The 17,723-nt window shown below is 45.0% G+C and overlaps 1 protein-coding gene across 1 annotated transcript in view; it reads left to right on the top strand.

Annotated features, from left to right (window-relative positions):
* The window catches only part of CNIH3 (cornichon family AMPA receptor auxiliary protein 3), a 270,624-nt gene that overhangs the window by 156,038 nt on the left and 96,863 nt on the right, over positions 1 to 17,723 (top strand). Inside the window, exon 2 of the mRNA XM_073629177.1 lies at positions 5,223 to 5,291. Coding sequence (XP_073485278.1) covers positions 5,223 to 5,291 — 69 coding nt within the window. The remainder of the gene's footprint in view (positions 1 to 5,222; positions 5,292 to 17,723) is intronic.

The following is a 17,723-nucleotide window of genomic DNA, read 5'->3' as shown; positions in this document are numbered from 1 at the left end:
AATGATACAGACTTCATGGTAATATTCATTGACATGTTCAGGGAGCTGCCTTGTCTGTGGGAGATCAACCACCCACATTATAGGAACCAAAGAGGAAGGCAGCGCTGGATCAATTGTTGGAAATTGTGAAGCAGGTGATCCCCACAGCAGACATCACATATTTGAAGATCCTAATTGGTGGCCTGAGGAGCACATATGTAAGGGAGCGCAAGAAAGTCCAGGATTCGCAGAGATCCGGAGCAGCAGATGACATCTATGTCCCCAGGATGTGGTACTATGACAGGCTGCATTTTTTGGCAGGCCAGACTGAACCCGGGTCATCACTCTCCAGTCTTCCTTCCACGCTTCCTTCCCCCCCAGCTGAGGCTTCTGACGCCCAACCTGGGCCTTCCAGGCAACAACATGTGGAGGAGCCCAGCTTGAGCCAGGTATAACATTCTTCTAAATATTTCTGGTTGTCCAATCAATGATGTTAACTAGATGTTAGTTTGGAGTACGAATTTTTGATTGTGATTGATGATGCAAAAAGTAAAACCATGTCCCTTTTTCATACGCAGGGAAGTCTCAGCCAGGAGGTGGCCGGGCCGAGCAGGCTGGCTGATATGCAGGTCCCTCCCCTACACCTGCAAAGAGAAAGTGGCAGGAAGAGGAGTACCCTGGAGGAGGCTGCCATAGGCCTCTTTTGGAAGGCTACAGAGGCCCTGGGAGCACCACACACCGTGGAGGAGGACTTTGCTACCATAATTGCCTGTAAAATGCAGCGGATGGAGGAGGGCCAACAACTCATGTGTGAGTCATTAATGTTGGAAGCTCTCAATAAGGGGTTGAGGGCCCAAATAACATCTGATACCCACCTTTGTGACCTCACACATGGTCCTCCTCCTCCTCCAGGTCCTTCTCCTCCTCCTTCTCCTCCAGGTCTTACTAGTCCTCCTCCTCCTCCAGGTCCTACTCCTCCTCCTGCCACATCTCCAACAGCAGAGCCACAGGCAGGAAGGAAGCGTGGAAGGAAGACCAGAAAGTGAGGACCCTGGATCCAGTCTGGTCTGGCAAAAGATGCAACCTCTTGTGGAACCACAGCATGGGGACACAGTTTTGCCACCAGCCACCAATTTTGATGTTCAAGAATTGATGTCTGCCCTGGGGGTCCAAGGCTTCGCTAATTTCTGCCGTTTATCCAGCGCTGCCTCCCTCTTTGTTTGGTTCTGAGCCCTTAATAAAGGATTTTTGGTTTCAATTATACTTGCCTATGTGTGTTTTCCTTCAAAAAGGACAGTTTGTTTGTGAGGATTCAGGTACATTTCAAAAATACAATGTGAAATTAACAAGGGACACCAACACCAAACCATCTCCTTGAGATTAAATAATACAAGATAATAATGGTGTTGTGGTAACTTGACACACAAAACACACACAAAAATATTCGGGAGTAAAACTAAAACTAAAATAAAACAAAGATCAGCCTTTGAAAAAATACAAACCTAAACTAAAAAAAAAATCTGCCTTTAAAAAAAATAAAAAAAAAAACCAAAAACACAAAAATATTTTTTTCAGATGTGACAAATCAAAATATATTAAGGGAATCCCGATAAATAATAAAGAAATAAGTTTGTGAGAAGTCTGTGTGAATATGAGCAGCAAAACTACTTCATTCTTGTCACATTATAAAGAAGAAGAGAGTGCGCTGTATTAAACCATTTTTTACATTGCAGCGTGACGAAAGTGCTGTATCCATTGCGAACGCTAATTTTACCAGACCGAGCTGTTCAGTCTCGGAATTTCTTCTGAGCATGCATGGCACTTTGTGCGTCGGAACAGGCCACACACGGTCAGAATTGACGCGAACGGATTTTGTTGTCGGAAAATTTTATAGCCTGCTCTCAAACTTTGTGTGTCGGAAAATCCGATGGAAAATGTCCGATGGAGCCCACACACGGTCGAAATTTCTGACAACACGCTCCGATCGGACATTTTCCATCGGAAAATCCGACCGTGTGTACGGGGCATTAGGGGGGCTCTGCAGACTCTGATGTAAGGTAATACTCTGGGGACTCTGACATAAGGGATGCTTTGGGAACCCTGATTTAAGGGGGAACACTGGGAACTCTGATGTACGGAGAAGACTCTGATGTAAGGGGGAACACTGTGACCTCTGGTGTAAAGGGAAACTCTGATGTAAGGAGTGCTCTGAGAACCCTGATTTGCCTTAGTGTACTCTCTCAGAGGCAGGAGAGATAAGAGGGGAAACTTCAGTCACAGACAGGGATGGATGGTGAACTCACTCGCCCCTTGGCATTCAGCACCTCTCATCCAGATGTATCTGAGGCTGCTGGAATTTTTTTTTCTGGCCCCTTCTTTCCTTTTCTGAGAAGCACCAACGATTGATGTGTGGGCAGACACAGAGGGGTGGGACGGGAGGAAGAGGAGCAGATCGAGCCCTCTCTCCTCTCCCGTCTGTGTGTGTGTGGTGGGGAGGTAATTGTTAGGTTAGTGCTAACTTTGGGCGGTGTGAAAAGAGTGTAACATATACTCTTGGCTTAGGCAACTGCAGCAAGCAACCCTGCTGGGAAGTCATAGTTCCGGTTTGAATAATGTGTCCGGGTTTGAGGCAGTCTGAAACCCGGAGGCATGATTCCAAACCCGAACTGTCCGGGTGAATACAGGACAGGTGGCAACCCTAGCACAGCAGCAGACCATAATTGGCTGCTATTGCTAGTCTTCTCTCTCCCAATCTGAGTGCTGTTGTGTGGGGAATTAAGGGTGGCAAATGGCAAGATGGATTCAGGTATTTATGCTAACTGTATACTTTAATTTAATTGAAAAAGAATAATTAACTGAATTTATTAGCTCTTTTTAAAATATTTTCTTGGAGTTTAAACTACAAATATTAGTGGGGGGTGCAGATGGCTGCCTTGGTGTAAAAATGCACCTCCAATTATGGCATAGGTCTGCATCCCTTGGCCATGAAAAAGTTAAATATGCACAGTTTGCATTTGATTGCAGGCTACCTTTTAACATGTGAATGTTGGCAGCATGAAGCCAGATTTGTTGACAATCAATGAGGAAATAGAGCAAGAAAATAACGGGGGATTTGGAGCTGGAGTAGCTTGATGCTCCCAGGCATTTCTGCTTTTTTTTCTAAGTAGTAAGAAAACTGTTTTATCAATGGTTGAATAAGTAAGGAATAGCTGAGGGTGATATGTATCATGCCAGCGATACAAGATAAACCGACAAGAACTGATGTCTTCATCTCTGGCAGCCCTCACGAGGAATTCATCCTCTTTTGGTTGCCTTCTTTGAAGTAAATAGGGAATCTGCAATTTAAAGCCCAATTGAACTTTCAGTTTAAAGCAGCTACATACATTCCAGGTGCATCAAAATAAAAGGTGCTCAATGTTTTACGGTTCCTTTTTTTTTTTTAAAGCAGCTGCAGCCTGTGTAGAACAGCCTCCCTCCTGAAAGTAGCTACAGAGTGGGACCCTTGTCTTGTGTGTGGACGCAAATGTCTTATTACCGAGGTCCCACCCAGTGATGGGACAAGTTCAACTGGTGCCCAGGGCAAAGATGCCAGATTGCACCCTTCCTACCGACACAAGAATAACCCCCAGCATTGGAGTCATTGTACACAATAATAACACTCTGCATTGCTGTCAGTGGATCAGTGTGCACATGCACTGAAGTCAGTGGGGTCAGTGTACGCAATAATAACCCCCAGCACAGGTGTTAGTGGACACATTGATAACCCCCAGCAAGAGTGTCAGTATATGCCGTAATAACCTCCAGGTTATCACCGCACACAATAGTAACCTACAGCACAGGTGTCACTGCATACAATAATTCCCAGCACTGGTGTCTGTGGATGCCATAATAACTCCCAGCACAGGTGTCAGTGCATACAATAGTGACCACCAGAACAGATGTAATTGCACACAATAGGAACCCCCAGCTCAGGTGTCAGTGGATGCAATACCCCCCGGCATTGGTGTCAGGGAACGCCATAAACAACCCCCAGCACAGGTGTCGTATTATTAATGCCCTTCCCCACATTAGTGGTCAGTGGCATTGAAATGCAACCCCTCCCATGACCACCAATGTGGGGAGAGGGGATTAACTTTCACTGAAATGACCATGAATGCAAAAGGAGGATGGTGGGTTAAAATCTCACTGCCATGAGGACTGTTGCAAGGTGGGGGGATGGAGGAATTAATATTCACTGCAAAGAGGACCATTGCAAGGTGGGGGGATGAAGGGTAATATTCACCGCTATGGGGACCAATGCAACGGGGGGGGGGGGGGGGGGGGGAGGAGTTTATATATTGCTTGACATGCCTAAACACATTTCCAAAAAATGCTGCTTTAGGTATGTTTTTGATGCAGTTTCTCTCCAGCAAGGAGAAAGGCATTCAGGAGATCATGGCAAATGGTCAACGTGCATGAGGCCTGAAGTAAAAATTTGAGGACAATGATGTCACCAATATCCCCACCCCTTCTCTTATATATCTGATAACAGCTCGAGGAGCTGCCATTCAACTGTATGTACTGTTGGGATTTATGACTGGTGATAAATTTACAAGGGACATTTTTGGGAATTTTTATATTTTTAATAACGGACGTGTCAAATGTTTGGGTGTGTTTATTATTAGCTTACATCTTTTTTTCTGTGAATGAGTATGGGTACTATGTACCCCATACTGATTACATGATGGGATGGGCAGTATCTGGAAGTCCCCTTATTATTAAGGGGGGCTTCCATATTCCAATAAGCCTCCTGCCCACGGACCACTACAATCACCAGCCAGGAGGGAGTGCACGCTTGTTTTCCCCCCTTTCCTGGCCAGCCAGGCTGCATGCCCAGATTAGAGGCCTGTTCTCAAGGGCAGTGCCCACCCACATGTTATTTTTTACACCTCCTTGCATATTAGCCCAGAAAATGAGCATTTTAAATTTGACAGATTTGGCTCCCATTGATTTCAGTAGGTTAATGGTTTAACATCTGAACCCAGGACAGTTCAGCTCATCACTAGTTGTGACATGTCAGGAATGTATTCACGCAGACATGTAAAGTTACTAAAAAGACCACTTTAGAAAAAAAGAGAATGAAATCATTAAACAGAAGCTTTGATGGTTTCAAATAACCAAAGTCCATTAGGCTAACTTTGAAAATGCATTTATATTCTCTGTTCCTTGCTGAGACCCTCCTCTCATCTAATCATATTTTTCAGATAATTGCCTTTGATGAATTAAGAACAGACTTCAAAAGCCCCATTGACCAGTGTAATCCTGCACACGCGGTAAGTGGCCCCTGTCATTTGCAAGAATATTCTGGCTCGTTGAGCGCTAATGATTTGTTTCAATGTTGCTGGTTAGAATATATGGGTCATCGGACGGTCAAGGGCCAGTATTAACATTTTAATTGTATGCGTGATGCATGGTAAGTAGCTGATGCATAGGAAAGTGGGTTAGTTGTTCAGAAAAGATCCTCATCCACAAAGTTTCATCAAAATGTACGTAAAGTAAACCCTAATAATAAACTTCTATTTGCTCCCTTTTAGTCTGTTTACCACTTGCCTACTGGGCACTTATACCCCGTCATGCAACACTGTACCCATATGAAATTTTTGTCCTTATTTCCTACAAATAGACCTTTCTTTTAGTGGTATTTAATCAAAACTGGGTTTTTTTTTATTTTTTGTGCTATAAATGAAAAATGGCCGAACATTTTGAAAAAGAAAGCATTTTTGTTTGTTTCTGTTATAAAATTTTGCAAATTAGTAATTTTTCTTCATAAATTTTGGCCAAAATTTATACTGCTACATTGCTTTGGTAAAAATAACCCAAATAAGTGTGTATTATTTGGTCTGTGTGAAAGTTAGAGAGTCTACAAGCTATGGTGCTAATCATTGAAAATTGATCACACCTGAGGTACTGATGGCCTATCTCATTTCTTGAGACACTAACAAGCCAGGAAAGTACAAATACACCCCAAATTACCCCTTTTGGAAAGTAGACATTCCAAGCTATTTAATAGCATGGTGAGTTTTTAGAAGTTGTCATTTTTTACCACAATTCTTTTCAAAATAAAGATATTTTTTTAATTGTCATATTAACAGATCATTTCTCTCACACGGCATATGCATACTTGCAACTACACCCTAAAACACATTTTGCTACTCCTCCTGAGTATGGCAATACCACATGTGTAAGACTTTTCACAGCCTAGCCACATAGAGAGGCCCAACTGCAGGGAGCACCGTCAGGTGTTTGAAGAGCATGAATTACACATCTAACTTGTTGACTACCTATTACACTTTTGAAGGCCATGGAGCATGAAGCCAATAAAAACGCCCACAAAATGACCCCATTTTGGAAAGAAAACACTTGATCGTATATTCTGTGAGGCATAATGAGTCTTTTGAACATGTCATTTTTTTTCACAAGTTTTTGGAAAATGTGGAAAAAAATGAAAACGCATTTTTTTTTTACACAAAGTTGTCCATTTATAAGATATTTCCAACACATAGCATGTACATAGCAAAAATTGCACCCCAATATACATTCTGCTACTCCTCCTGAGTATGGCGATACCACATGTGTGAAACTTTTACACAGCCTGGCCGCATACAGAGGCCCAACATCTAAGAGAGCACCTTCAGACATTCTAGGAGCATAAATTACATCTAATTTCTCGACTACCTTTAGCACTTTTGAAGGCCTGGATCACCAGGACAATGGAAACGCTCACAAAATGACCCAGTTTTGGAAAGCAAACACCCCAACGTATATATTCTATGAGGCATAATGAGTCTTTGAACATGTCATTTATTACCACAAGTTTTTGGAAAATGTGGGGGAAAAAAATGAAAACTAATTTTTTTTTTTTTTTTTTTACACAAAGTTGTTTATTTATAAGATATTTCCAACACATAGCATGTACTGTACATAGCAAAAATGACACCCCAAAATACATGTCTACACACTGCCAAACAGACTTGCTTTACCACTCTCATTAACACCCTCTCATGCAGTCCCTGTCAACTCTTTTCTACCTTTATTGCTCTACTTTGTCCACTATTACTTCCACCCAATAACTTACTCAATGCCCAGGAGATTGCTTATCACTTCAAAAATAAGATTGAAACAATTTGTCTCAAGATCTCCTCCACTCTACAGGTATCTCCTTCACTTTACACTCTTTATCCTCCTGTACAATCAAAACTCTTGTTTAACCCAACTACTACAGAGGAAGTCAATAAACTTTTTTCTAATGCCCACCTAAACTCCTGCCCGTTGGACCCTGTTTCTTCTCAAATACTACTGTCACCCTCTGACTCTATCCTACACTCCCTAACTCATATCTTCAACCTCTCCCTCTCTACTGGCATCTTCCCCAACCCTCTGAAACATGCACTAGTCACTCCCATACCAAAAAAGACCTCACAGGACCCCACCAGTCTTAACAACCTAAGACCCATCTCCTTACTCCCTTTTGCCTCCAAACTCCTTGAACGTTTAGTCTACAACTGACTGAGCAACCATCTCATTGAGAATAACCTTCTTGATCCCCTTCAGTCTGGATTTCGTCCACAGCACTCCACAGAAACTGCTCTCCTAAAACTCACAAACGACTTACTAACAGCTAAAACCAATGGTCATTATTCTGTACTCTTACTCTTGGACCTCTCCACTGCCTTTGATACAGAAAACCTCCTAAAAAAACTCAATTTGCTTGGTATCCATGGCTGTGCTCTCCGTTGGTTCGAATCTTACCTATCTCACCGCACCTTAAGTGTCACTTACAACTCTACTTCCTCCTCTCCAACACCTCTTACCGTTGGGGTCCCCCAAGGTTCTGTCCTTGGACCTCTACTATTCTCAATCTACACATTCTTCCTGGGTCAGCTGATATCCTCCCATGGCTTCCACTACCATTTATATGCCAATGACACCCAAATCTATCTCTCTTCCCCTCAGCTCATGCCATCAGTCTCCTCACACAACACTGATTTACTAACAGACATATCAGCCTGAATGTCACACAACTTCCTCAAACTGAATCTAAAACCGAGCTCATAATATTTCCTCCCCCACTTGCCCCTTACCCTGACTTCTCTGTCAAGATCAATGGCACAACTCTCAGTCCATCCCCACATGCCAGGGTGCTAGGGGTAATCTTAGACTCTGAACTGTCACTGTGTGATATTGGAGGTGGTTGCATTTATATATTGTTCACATATCTTAATAAATTACTTACGTTTTCACCTACATATGTTTGGTTCCCTCTGTTACAGTCCACACAGCTCTGGTCACACCTGATACGTGACAGTACACCAAGGCCATCCCTGACCTGAAGTGGCTGTACAGGGGAACCATTTTTGGTTCAGTTTTTTACTAAAACATGAATGCCGATGAGGTTGTTTATTTTGCTCTGCTGGCGTCAGAGAGTATTTAATATTGCCACCAGGCATTGAAAGAAAGGACTAGTGACCAGCTGCTTGAAATTATTCGTTTGGCTCACGCCCTGGTCAATCAGGGTTGTATACTGTTTAGGGAGGTGCATCCCTTAATCCAAATTTGTACAGAGCTGGCCCTGCCCTGTATTCCAAGGGGCCGTGATGATTTCTTTCCCCCTTTTAGTATGGATCAGGTTGTATCTCTGGTGTGGCTTCTGGAAGATGATCCCACAGACTTTTGTGAGCACTACTCAGCCTGTTCCCAACAGGTGAAAGCAGAGTGCGTTGTGTCTGTTCAGTCCTTTGTTAGACAGGGAGAATTAAAACTGCAGTTTATGCAACCAATACTCTCAGCATGGTCTGATATGATGCAATTAGCCCCAGCCAAACAAACCACCTCTGCCATCAGACACCTGCCTACCCAAATGTATTTTTCCCCATCACCCATGGCAACCTCAGTCACAGTCCAGAATACGCTGCTTCCAACCAAATACCAATATCCAGTTTCTGCTCCCTGCACCTATCCTGCCTTTTACCCACCTGCCTCTTCTCAGCTGCCTATAACCCCACAAGAACTTCCCCCAGCTACTGTTACCTCTTCCCTGCCATATTCCAACCCTCCTTTCCAGTCTGCTGCACCCCTTACCTACAGTCATACAGTCACCTACAGAGTTTCAGTAGCTAAGCCAAAGAAAAAAACTGAAGTTTTTTCCAACCCATACGATCCTGCCATTAACCCAACCTGTCTCCACACCAGCCAATCTGTTCCAGCCTGAAGTCCCGGTGCCTGTGTCTCAGCTTGAAGTTCCGGTGCCAGCGTCCCAGCCTGAAGTTCCGGTGCCAGTGTCCCAGCCTGAATTTCCGGTGCCAGTGTCCCAGCCTGAAGTCTTGGTGCCAGTGTCCCAGCCTGAGGTGCTAGTGTCCCAGCCTGAAGTGCCAGTGTCCCAGCCTGAAGTGCCAGTGTTCCAGCCTAAAGTGCCAGTGTTCCAGCCTGAAGTCCTGGTGCCTGTTTCCCAGTCTGAGGTTGAGGTGCCCATTTCCCAGTCTGAGGTTACGGTGATGTTAAAAGTAGATGAGAAAATACGGACAGCTGCACTCCAGGAAGATGTAGTTCAAAAATTGTTTATTTATATTTTCATGAGCATATAGCATGGTATATGCTCATGAAAATATAAATAAACAATTTTTGAACTACATCTTCCTGGAGTGCGGCTGTCCGGATTTTCTCATCTACTTTCAACATGATTGAGCATTAGCCAGCACCTGGGGCTCTTTATCCTGGAAGACAACTGAGTTCACACCTGGTGTAGATCCATACCTGTGCGGTGAGATGTTTTCCTGCTTCATTATGAGGTTCCAGTGCCCGTTTCCCGGTCTGAGATTGCGGTGCCCGTTTCCCGGTCTGAGATTGCGGTGCCCGTTTACCGGTCTAAGGTTGCGGTGCCCGTTTCATGGTCTGAGGTTGCGGTGCCCAGTCCAGCTCGATGTGCCCATTGCCCTGCTTAATGTACCACTGCTCGCTGCCCAGCTTGAGGTGTCGCTGCCCGCTTCCCAGCCTGAGGTGCCTCTGCCCGTTGCCCAGTTTAAAGCCATGGATCTTCCTCATGCTCAGCTTGATGTGACTCTGCCCGCTGCCCAGCCTGATGCCATGGACTTTCCCCAGCAACGGCTAGTTGGAGCGTCCAGAGGTCGCTCCTTTGACTTTGAGGGGGGGTACTGTCAAGAAAGGTTCCACACGCTGATGACACTATCTGACATCTGGCGTGCAGTACTAATGTCCACCAGCAGGTGGAACTGTCAGGGGAGCTTGCCCCTGCTGGTGTTATGTGATCTTTGGGCTGTAGTACTGGCATCCACCAGTGAGTAGTTCCTGGCAGTATGGAGCTGATATCACCTCCTGCAGTCAGGCATCACCTGAACTTGATTGCAGGAAATGGTATAAATACCCGGCAAGCTCACACACACCTTGCCTTGGTGTCCTCCTTGTGCCCTGACCTGAAAGCCCTGAACCTGAATCTGAACCTGAACCTGATCCTGAACCTGATCCCTGTATCCTGAACCTGACCCTGATCCTGAACCTGTATTTGTACCTGTTCCTGTCCACTTTCTCCCTGTCTGTCTTACTCCTTGCCCCCCATCTTCTGATCTCCCATTTATTACCCCGGCCTGGCTAAAGATTACGATTCTGGTATTCCCTTTTGCTGTATATACTTGTCTTTTTTGTTGTGCACTGTGTGATATCGGAGGTGGTTGCATTTATATATTGTTCACTTATCTTAATAAATTACTTACTTTTTCAGCTACGTATGTTTGGTTCCCTCTGTTACAGTCCACACAGCTCTGGTCACACCTGATATGTGACACCCCCCTTGAGTCCATAATGAATGCTGCTGCAAGACTCATCCACCTTACCAACCGTTCAGTGTCCTCCACCCCTCCCTGCCAATCCCTGCACTGGCTTCCACTCACCCAACGAATAAAATTCAAAGTACTAACAATCATTTACAAAGCCGTCCACAACTCTGCCCCCAGCTACATCACTAACCTAGTCTCAAAATACCAACCAAGCCGCTCTCTTTGGTCCTCCCAAGACCTCCTGCTCTCTAGCTCCCTTGTCACCTCCTCCCATGCTCGCCTCCAGGATTTCTCCAGAGCTCCTCCCATCCTTTGGAACTCCCTACCACAATCTGTCCGACTTTCCCCTAATCTATTCATCTTTAGACGATCCCTGAAAACCCTTCTCTTTAAAGAAGTTTATCCTGCTTCTAACTAACACTGTTTTACTTTCTCCATCAGCTCATCCCCCACAGCTATTACCTTTTGTATCAATTGACCCTCCCTCCTAGATTGTAAGCTCTAGCGAGCAGGGCCCTCTGATTCCTCTTGTACCAAATTATAATGTAACTGTAATATCTGCCTTCATTTTGTTAAGCGCTGCGCAAACTGTTGGCGCTATATAAATCCTGTATAATAATAATAAAATAATAATATGAATTTCCCACTTACTCTTTGAACTTCTACCCACCTCCCCCTTGTCCCATTCACAATGTCACTCCTCTCTACCACCCTTGCATCACCTATGGCATTGTGACAATGATGGCACTTATGGCACTGATATGCGGCACTGTGTGACACTGATGAAAATGTGACACTGATGGCACTTATGGCACTGTGACACTGATGGCACTTATGGCACTGGCAGCACTGATATGCTGCACTATGTGACACTATGGCACAGTGACACTGATTACACTGAGGCATGGTGACACTGAGGCACGGTTAGGCACGGTGACGCTGATGGCACAGTGACACTGATGACACTGTGAAACTGATGGGCACTGTGACCCTATGACACTGATGACACTGATGGCACTGATGACACAGTGACACTATGGCACTGATGATACTGTGGCACTGGTGACACTGAAGACACTAATGACACCGTGACACTGATAAAAATGTGACACCGATGGCACTGATGACACTTATGGCACTGTGGCACTGATGGCACTGGGAGCACTGATATGCAGCACTATGTGACACTATGGCACAGTTACACTGATGACATTGAGGCATGGTGACACTGAGGCACGGTTAGGCACAATAACACTAATGGCACAGTGACACTGATGACATTGTGAAACTGATGGGCACTGTGACACTATGGCACTGATGACACTGATGGAACTTATGGCACTGATGACAAAGTGACACTATGGCACTGATAGCACTGATGACACTGATGGCACGGTGGCACTGATGGCACTGACACTGTGACACTGATGGCACTGATATGCGGCACCGTGTGTGACACTGATGAAAAGGTGACACTGATGGCACTTATGGCACTGTGACACTGATGGCACCTATGACACTGGCAGCACTGATATGCTGCACTATGTGACACTATGGCACAGTGACACTGAGGCATGGTGACACTAAGGCACGGTTAGGCACGGTAACACTGATGGCACAGTGACACTGATGACACTGTGAAACTGATGGGCACTGTGACACTGATGGCACCGATGACACTGTGGCACTGATGATACTGATGGCACTAATGACACTGTGACACTATGGCACTAAAGACACTGTGACGCTGTGGCACTGATGACACTGATGGCACTGTGACACTATGGCACTGATGACGCTGTGGCATTGATGACACTGTGGCACTATGGCACTGATGACGCTGTGGCACTATGGCACTGATGACACTGTGACACTGATGAGCACTGTGACACTGATAGCACTTTGACACTGATGGGCACTGTTTGGGCACTGTATTGGCACTGTAACAAACTGAAAAAGGTTGTAGATAACTCACTCCTAACACAGATCGCTCTCCTTCCTCACATGTGGTCTCTGTGTGAGGGAAGAAGAGCTGTCAATGAGAGATGATCTCATATGTTTACATTTGAAATCACCTGTCATTGGACACGGCGATCACATGGTAAATGGCCACTGTGATTGCCCATTTACCATGACCTCTGATTGGCTGTGTACAAGGGACACGGCCATCACAGTTTTTCCCAGATGTGCACCCGAGAGGGCACGTGGGGAGAGCGTGTTCCTGGGAGGTCATACATGGACTCCCTCTCGGCAATTTAAAGTTATTGTAAAGCTTAGTTTTTGTTTTTTTAAATAACAAACATGTCATACTTACCTTCACTGTGCAGTTCATCTTGCACAGAGTTGCCCCATCTACCTCTTCTGGGGTCCCCCGGTGGCGCTATCAGCTCCTCCCCATATCGTATAACCTTCTAAGAGAAGCACTCTACCGGGGGGTTACCTTGCAAACGTGCTCCCGAGTACAGCATTTGCATCCATAGATTCAGAATGTATGACTCAGCCCCGCCCCCGGCACCCGCGTCACTGGATTTGAATGACAGCAGCAGGAGCCAATGGCTGTGCTGCTATCAATCTATCTAATCAAGAGCCGAGAATCCCGGGCAGAGAGGTCTCCGCCGAGGGATCGAGGGGATCAGGTGAGTAAAACGGGGGGGGGGGGGCTAGGGGGCCAGACACTGTCTGAAGTTTTTTCGTCTTAATGCATAGGATGCATTAAGGTGAAAAAAACACGAGGGTTTACAACCCCTTTAAGCCTGCGCTGTAGCCGTCTTTCGTGGGTGTCAAGAGGTTAAAGTGGTTAAAGTGGTTGTAAAGTCAGATGTATTCATGTAGTCACATGTAGTGTGTGTGTTTTCCTAAAATTATAATGCTAAATACCTTCTTTGCAGAGCCCTGCTGTCCTGTCGAGTGACCTCCCACTATTTCCTCAGTAAGTGAGTACAGTGGGAGGGGCTGAGATTTCCCTCTGATGAATGCAAGCTAGCTGAGGGAGGTCACATGTCTGCACAACAGGGCTCTGTAAAGAAGGCATTTAGCATTATAATTTTAGGAAAAGACACTTACTGTACTGAATAGGGACCTAAAACAGAGATGATCAAAGTAATTAATACATGTTTCTATACTTTACAAGCACTGAGGCAGCTGCAGGGAATAGAATTACACAGGCATGAGATCTCCTCTCAGGGGAGGGTGGGGAGGAGATCAGCTCTCACATAGACTACGGAGGAGAAAGGGACGAGGAGAGGGGGAGATGCAGAGACACTGAGGAGAGAGTTGGATGACGGAGGCATGTAAACTGACCACGCTATCAAAGATCAGCAGCCGTGATAAACGTGGTCACTTTACAGAGGGGATGACAGGAACAGGCAGGATCAACCAGGTATTGTACAACATTGGGCGGAGCTACATGCTGACGTAATCACGCCCCACGTGACCCCGGATGTGCGGGTGATTTGTAATTTTTGTTTTCCGGCAAACGTTCGTTTTAACTCTGAATTTGTTATGCTACATGCGTTTTAAGCAATAAACAACAATTTTTATGGCAATACACTATTGGAGCCATTTTTCTACATACTCTATGGCACTGAGCTGACGGTGATCCCTAGATGAGATTCGGATGCAGACTGGATATCGAGGAGGATCTCTAGTGATTGCCAGTGAGCCATGGGACGTGGCGAACCATCTGACCGGGCAAAGGGCTATATCTGCATGCGCATATGACCTCACTTATAAGAAGGTCCAAAGTTTCTGGTAAGAGTTCCCACTCACAGAGTGTCTTTTTACACAAAAACTTATTTCCCCTTTGGTGGTGGTGGAAAACTTTGGAAGATTTCATCATGTTGGAACTTTTTCACTATGAGAGTTTATTTGTTCAAGATCTCACTGTCACTTTTTACTTTTCAACACATTTGTATATTGTTCCTTGGCTTTGCTAAGGCTCACGCTGAACAAGCGCGACTGTGTTATTTATTTATAATTGTACAGCATAGAAAGGGACAGTTGACATGGCAAAATCACTGTGCTATATCTCGTGCCTTAAAGAACCAAGAGCATTTTAATTATTTTTTAGGGTTGCAACCACTTTAAATATACATTATTATTGTGATACAAAATCAATTAGCACAACCACTATTTTAAAGTAATGTTGCCAGCTTACACCAATTAAATGAATTCACAACACTTAATAATGACATAAATTGATAAAAGGCAGTGTAGCACAACCAAAATCTACCATATACTAAAAAAAAACTTTTGAATATTCCAATATAGTCAAATTATACAGTGCACAACAAAAATCGTGTTCACATTCCACAATTGTGTAAAATCAAACTATAAAGTCCAATCAATAAATAGTGCAATCACCACCATGCCACTATTATCCAAATAAAAGTGCTCCGTGTCTCCACCGCTATTTAGGTTGGCCGCTCACCGCAAAGCCATGACCCCTGCATTACCAGAAAGGTCAAAGCAAGCTGTGTTCCCCTCAGCAATAATGGTTCTGATATATGCTTGGCAAATCCTCCCTCCTTTTTCCTCAAAATGTGTTACACAGGTCCTCAGACACTCAGGAACACCAAATGTTTATAACATCCTGTAACTAGACGTGTGCAAATTGTTTCAGTACGAATACAAATTCTGACACATTTTTGGTTATTCGGAGATTTGGATGTATCCAAACCTCCGAATGAAATAGTAATGCATTTAGTTGAAATTCATTCAAATTAATTTTGTTTATTCATTTTCTAACGAATTCCAAATTTTCGGAGCGATTCGAAATTGGATCGGTTGAAAAATGATCAACCAATTCGAATTCTGTGTGAAAATAGCCGATTGTTAAGCTTCAGGCTGGGAAGCCGGTCGCGGCGACCTTAACAACCAATGACCTTTGGGTCTGGTATGGATTTTAAGGGGAACTCCACACCAAAATTAAAAAAACAAAAGGTGTAGGGTCCCCCCAAAATCCATACCAGAGCCTTATCCAAGCATGCAGCCGGGCAGATCAGGAAGTAACGGGTGGCCCCGCCACTTGTGATGTCACCGACTGGGGCATGCTGGGTCAATGACGTCATCGGTGACTCCGCCCCTTATCTGGTTAAGAAATGACAGATGGAGGAGCAGTCAGTCAGTGGGCAGCCTTTGACAAGATCAGAGGTTTCTTTTTTCAGGTCTGGCGTTGCGGTGGGTGGCGTGAGATGGATCTACATTGGGGGAATTTTTTTATTATCTTTTAATAAAGGAATTGTCAAAAACTTCCGTTCTGCACATGTCTACCTATAATATATGTTCCCATTGAGAAGACGTCACTATTTTTTGCAGCTATCAAAGGTGGCATTTCTCCTTACTTCCGGTCATGACCCTACTACAGGAAGTAAGGGAAATCTCCAACACAGAGATAAAAATTTGACAGGCGTTTAAACTCTTTCATACTCTAATCAAAACTAAAAAAAATATTTGGCTAAAGTTCAAAGCAAAAAACATTTTCATATAGGATTTCTTTTAAACCACTTGTCGACCGGGCCATAGCCTAAATGACGGCTACAGCGCAGTCAGCTAGTTCTGGGAGGGTGTACTATGATGTTCTCCCAAACTCGCACTTCCTGGGGCATGCACCCGGGAGTGTCCGTGATGTGCCGGGTCCCCCGGACTCAGCATATCACAGGTCGGGGTAAAGGGCCAATGACAGCGGCCCTTTACCACGTGATCGCTCCATCCATTGACGGAGTGATCACTTGTCAACAAACCGGCGCATGTCCAGTTCAGCTCCTCCCCTCTCACCGATCAGTACAGTGTGTGAGGAGAGGAGGGAGTCGGTGCAGTAGCGCTTGTGGACTGGATCTGAAGTGCCCACAGTGCTGATCTGTGCCCATCCATGGCTCATTCATGCTCAACCATGCCCATCCATGGCTCATTCATGGCTCATTCATGCTCATCCATGGTTCATTCATGCCTCATTCATGCTCATCCATGGCTCATTCATGCTCATCCATGGCCATCCATGGCTCCTTCATGCTCCCCCATGGCTCATTCATGCTCATTCATCCCCATCCATGGTTCATTCATGTCTCATCCATGGCTCATTCATGTCTCATCCATGGCTCATTCATGCTCATCCATGGCTTATCCATGCCTCATTCATGCCCCATTCATGCCTCATTCATGTTCCATCCATGCCTCATTTATGCCCATCCATGCCTCATTCATGCTTATCCATGGGTCATTCATGCCTCATTCATTCCTCATTCATGCCCATCCATGCCTTATCCGTGCCCACCCATGCCTCATTCATACTCATCCATGCCTCATGTATGCCACAGCAGTCCTCATCCGTGCCTCAACCATGCCACATCAATGCTCATCCGTGCCTCATCCATGCCACATCAGTGCTCATCCGTGCCACATTAGTGCTCATACGTGCCTCAGTAGTGCTCAGCCGTGCCACATCCATGCCACATAAGTGCTCAGCCGTGCCACATCCATGCCACATCAGTGCTCATCCATGCCACATCTATGCCACATCAGTACTCATTTGTGCCACATCAGTGCTCATCTGTTCCACATCAGTGCTCATCTGTGCCACAACAGTGCGCATCCATGCCACATCAGTTCTCATCCATGCCACATCCATGTAACATCAGTGCTCATCCGTGCCACATACATGCCACTACAGTTCCCATCAGTGTCACTACAGTGCCCATCAGTGCAACTACAGTGCCCATCAGTGCAACTACAGTGCCTCACAAAAGTGTAATAGGTAGTCAAATTAGATTTTAAATGTATGCCCCTAGATGGTGCTCCCTGTATGTTGAGCCTCTGTATGTGGCCAGGCTGTGGAAAAGTCTCACACATGTGGTATCGCCATACTCAGGAGGAGTAGCAGAATGTTTTTTTTTTTTTTGGGGGGGGGGGTATTTTTTGCTA

This window comes from Aquarana catesbeiana, linkage group LG04 (genome assembly GCF_042186555.1).
Source record: "Aquarana catesbeiana isolate 2022-GZ linkage group LG04, ASM4218655v1, whole genome shotgun sequence".
Lineage (NCBI taxonomy): Eukaryota > Metazoa > Chordata > Amphibia > Anura > Ranidae > Aquarana > Aquarana catesbeiana.
Note: the sequence above shows the minus strand (reverse complement) of the source record. Positions and strands in the feature narration are given on the sequence as shown.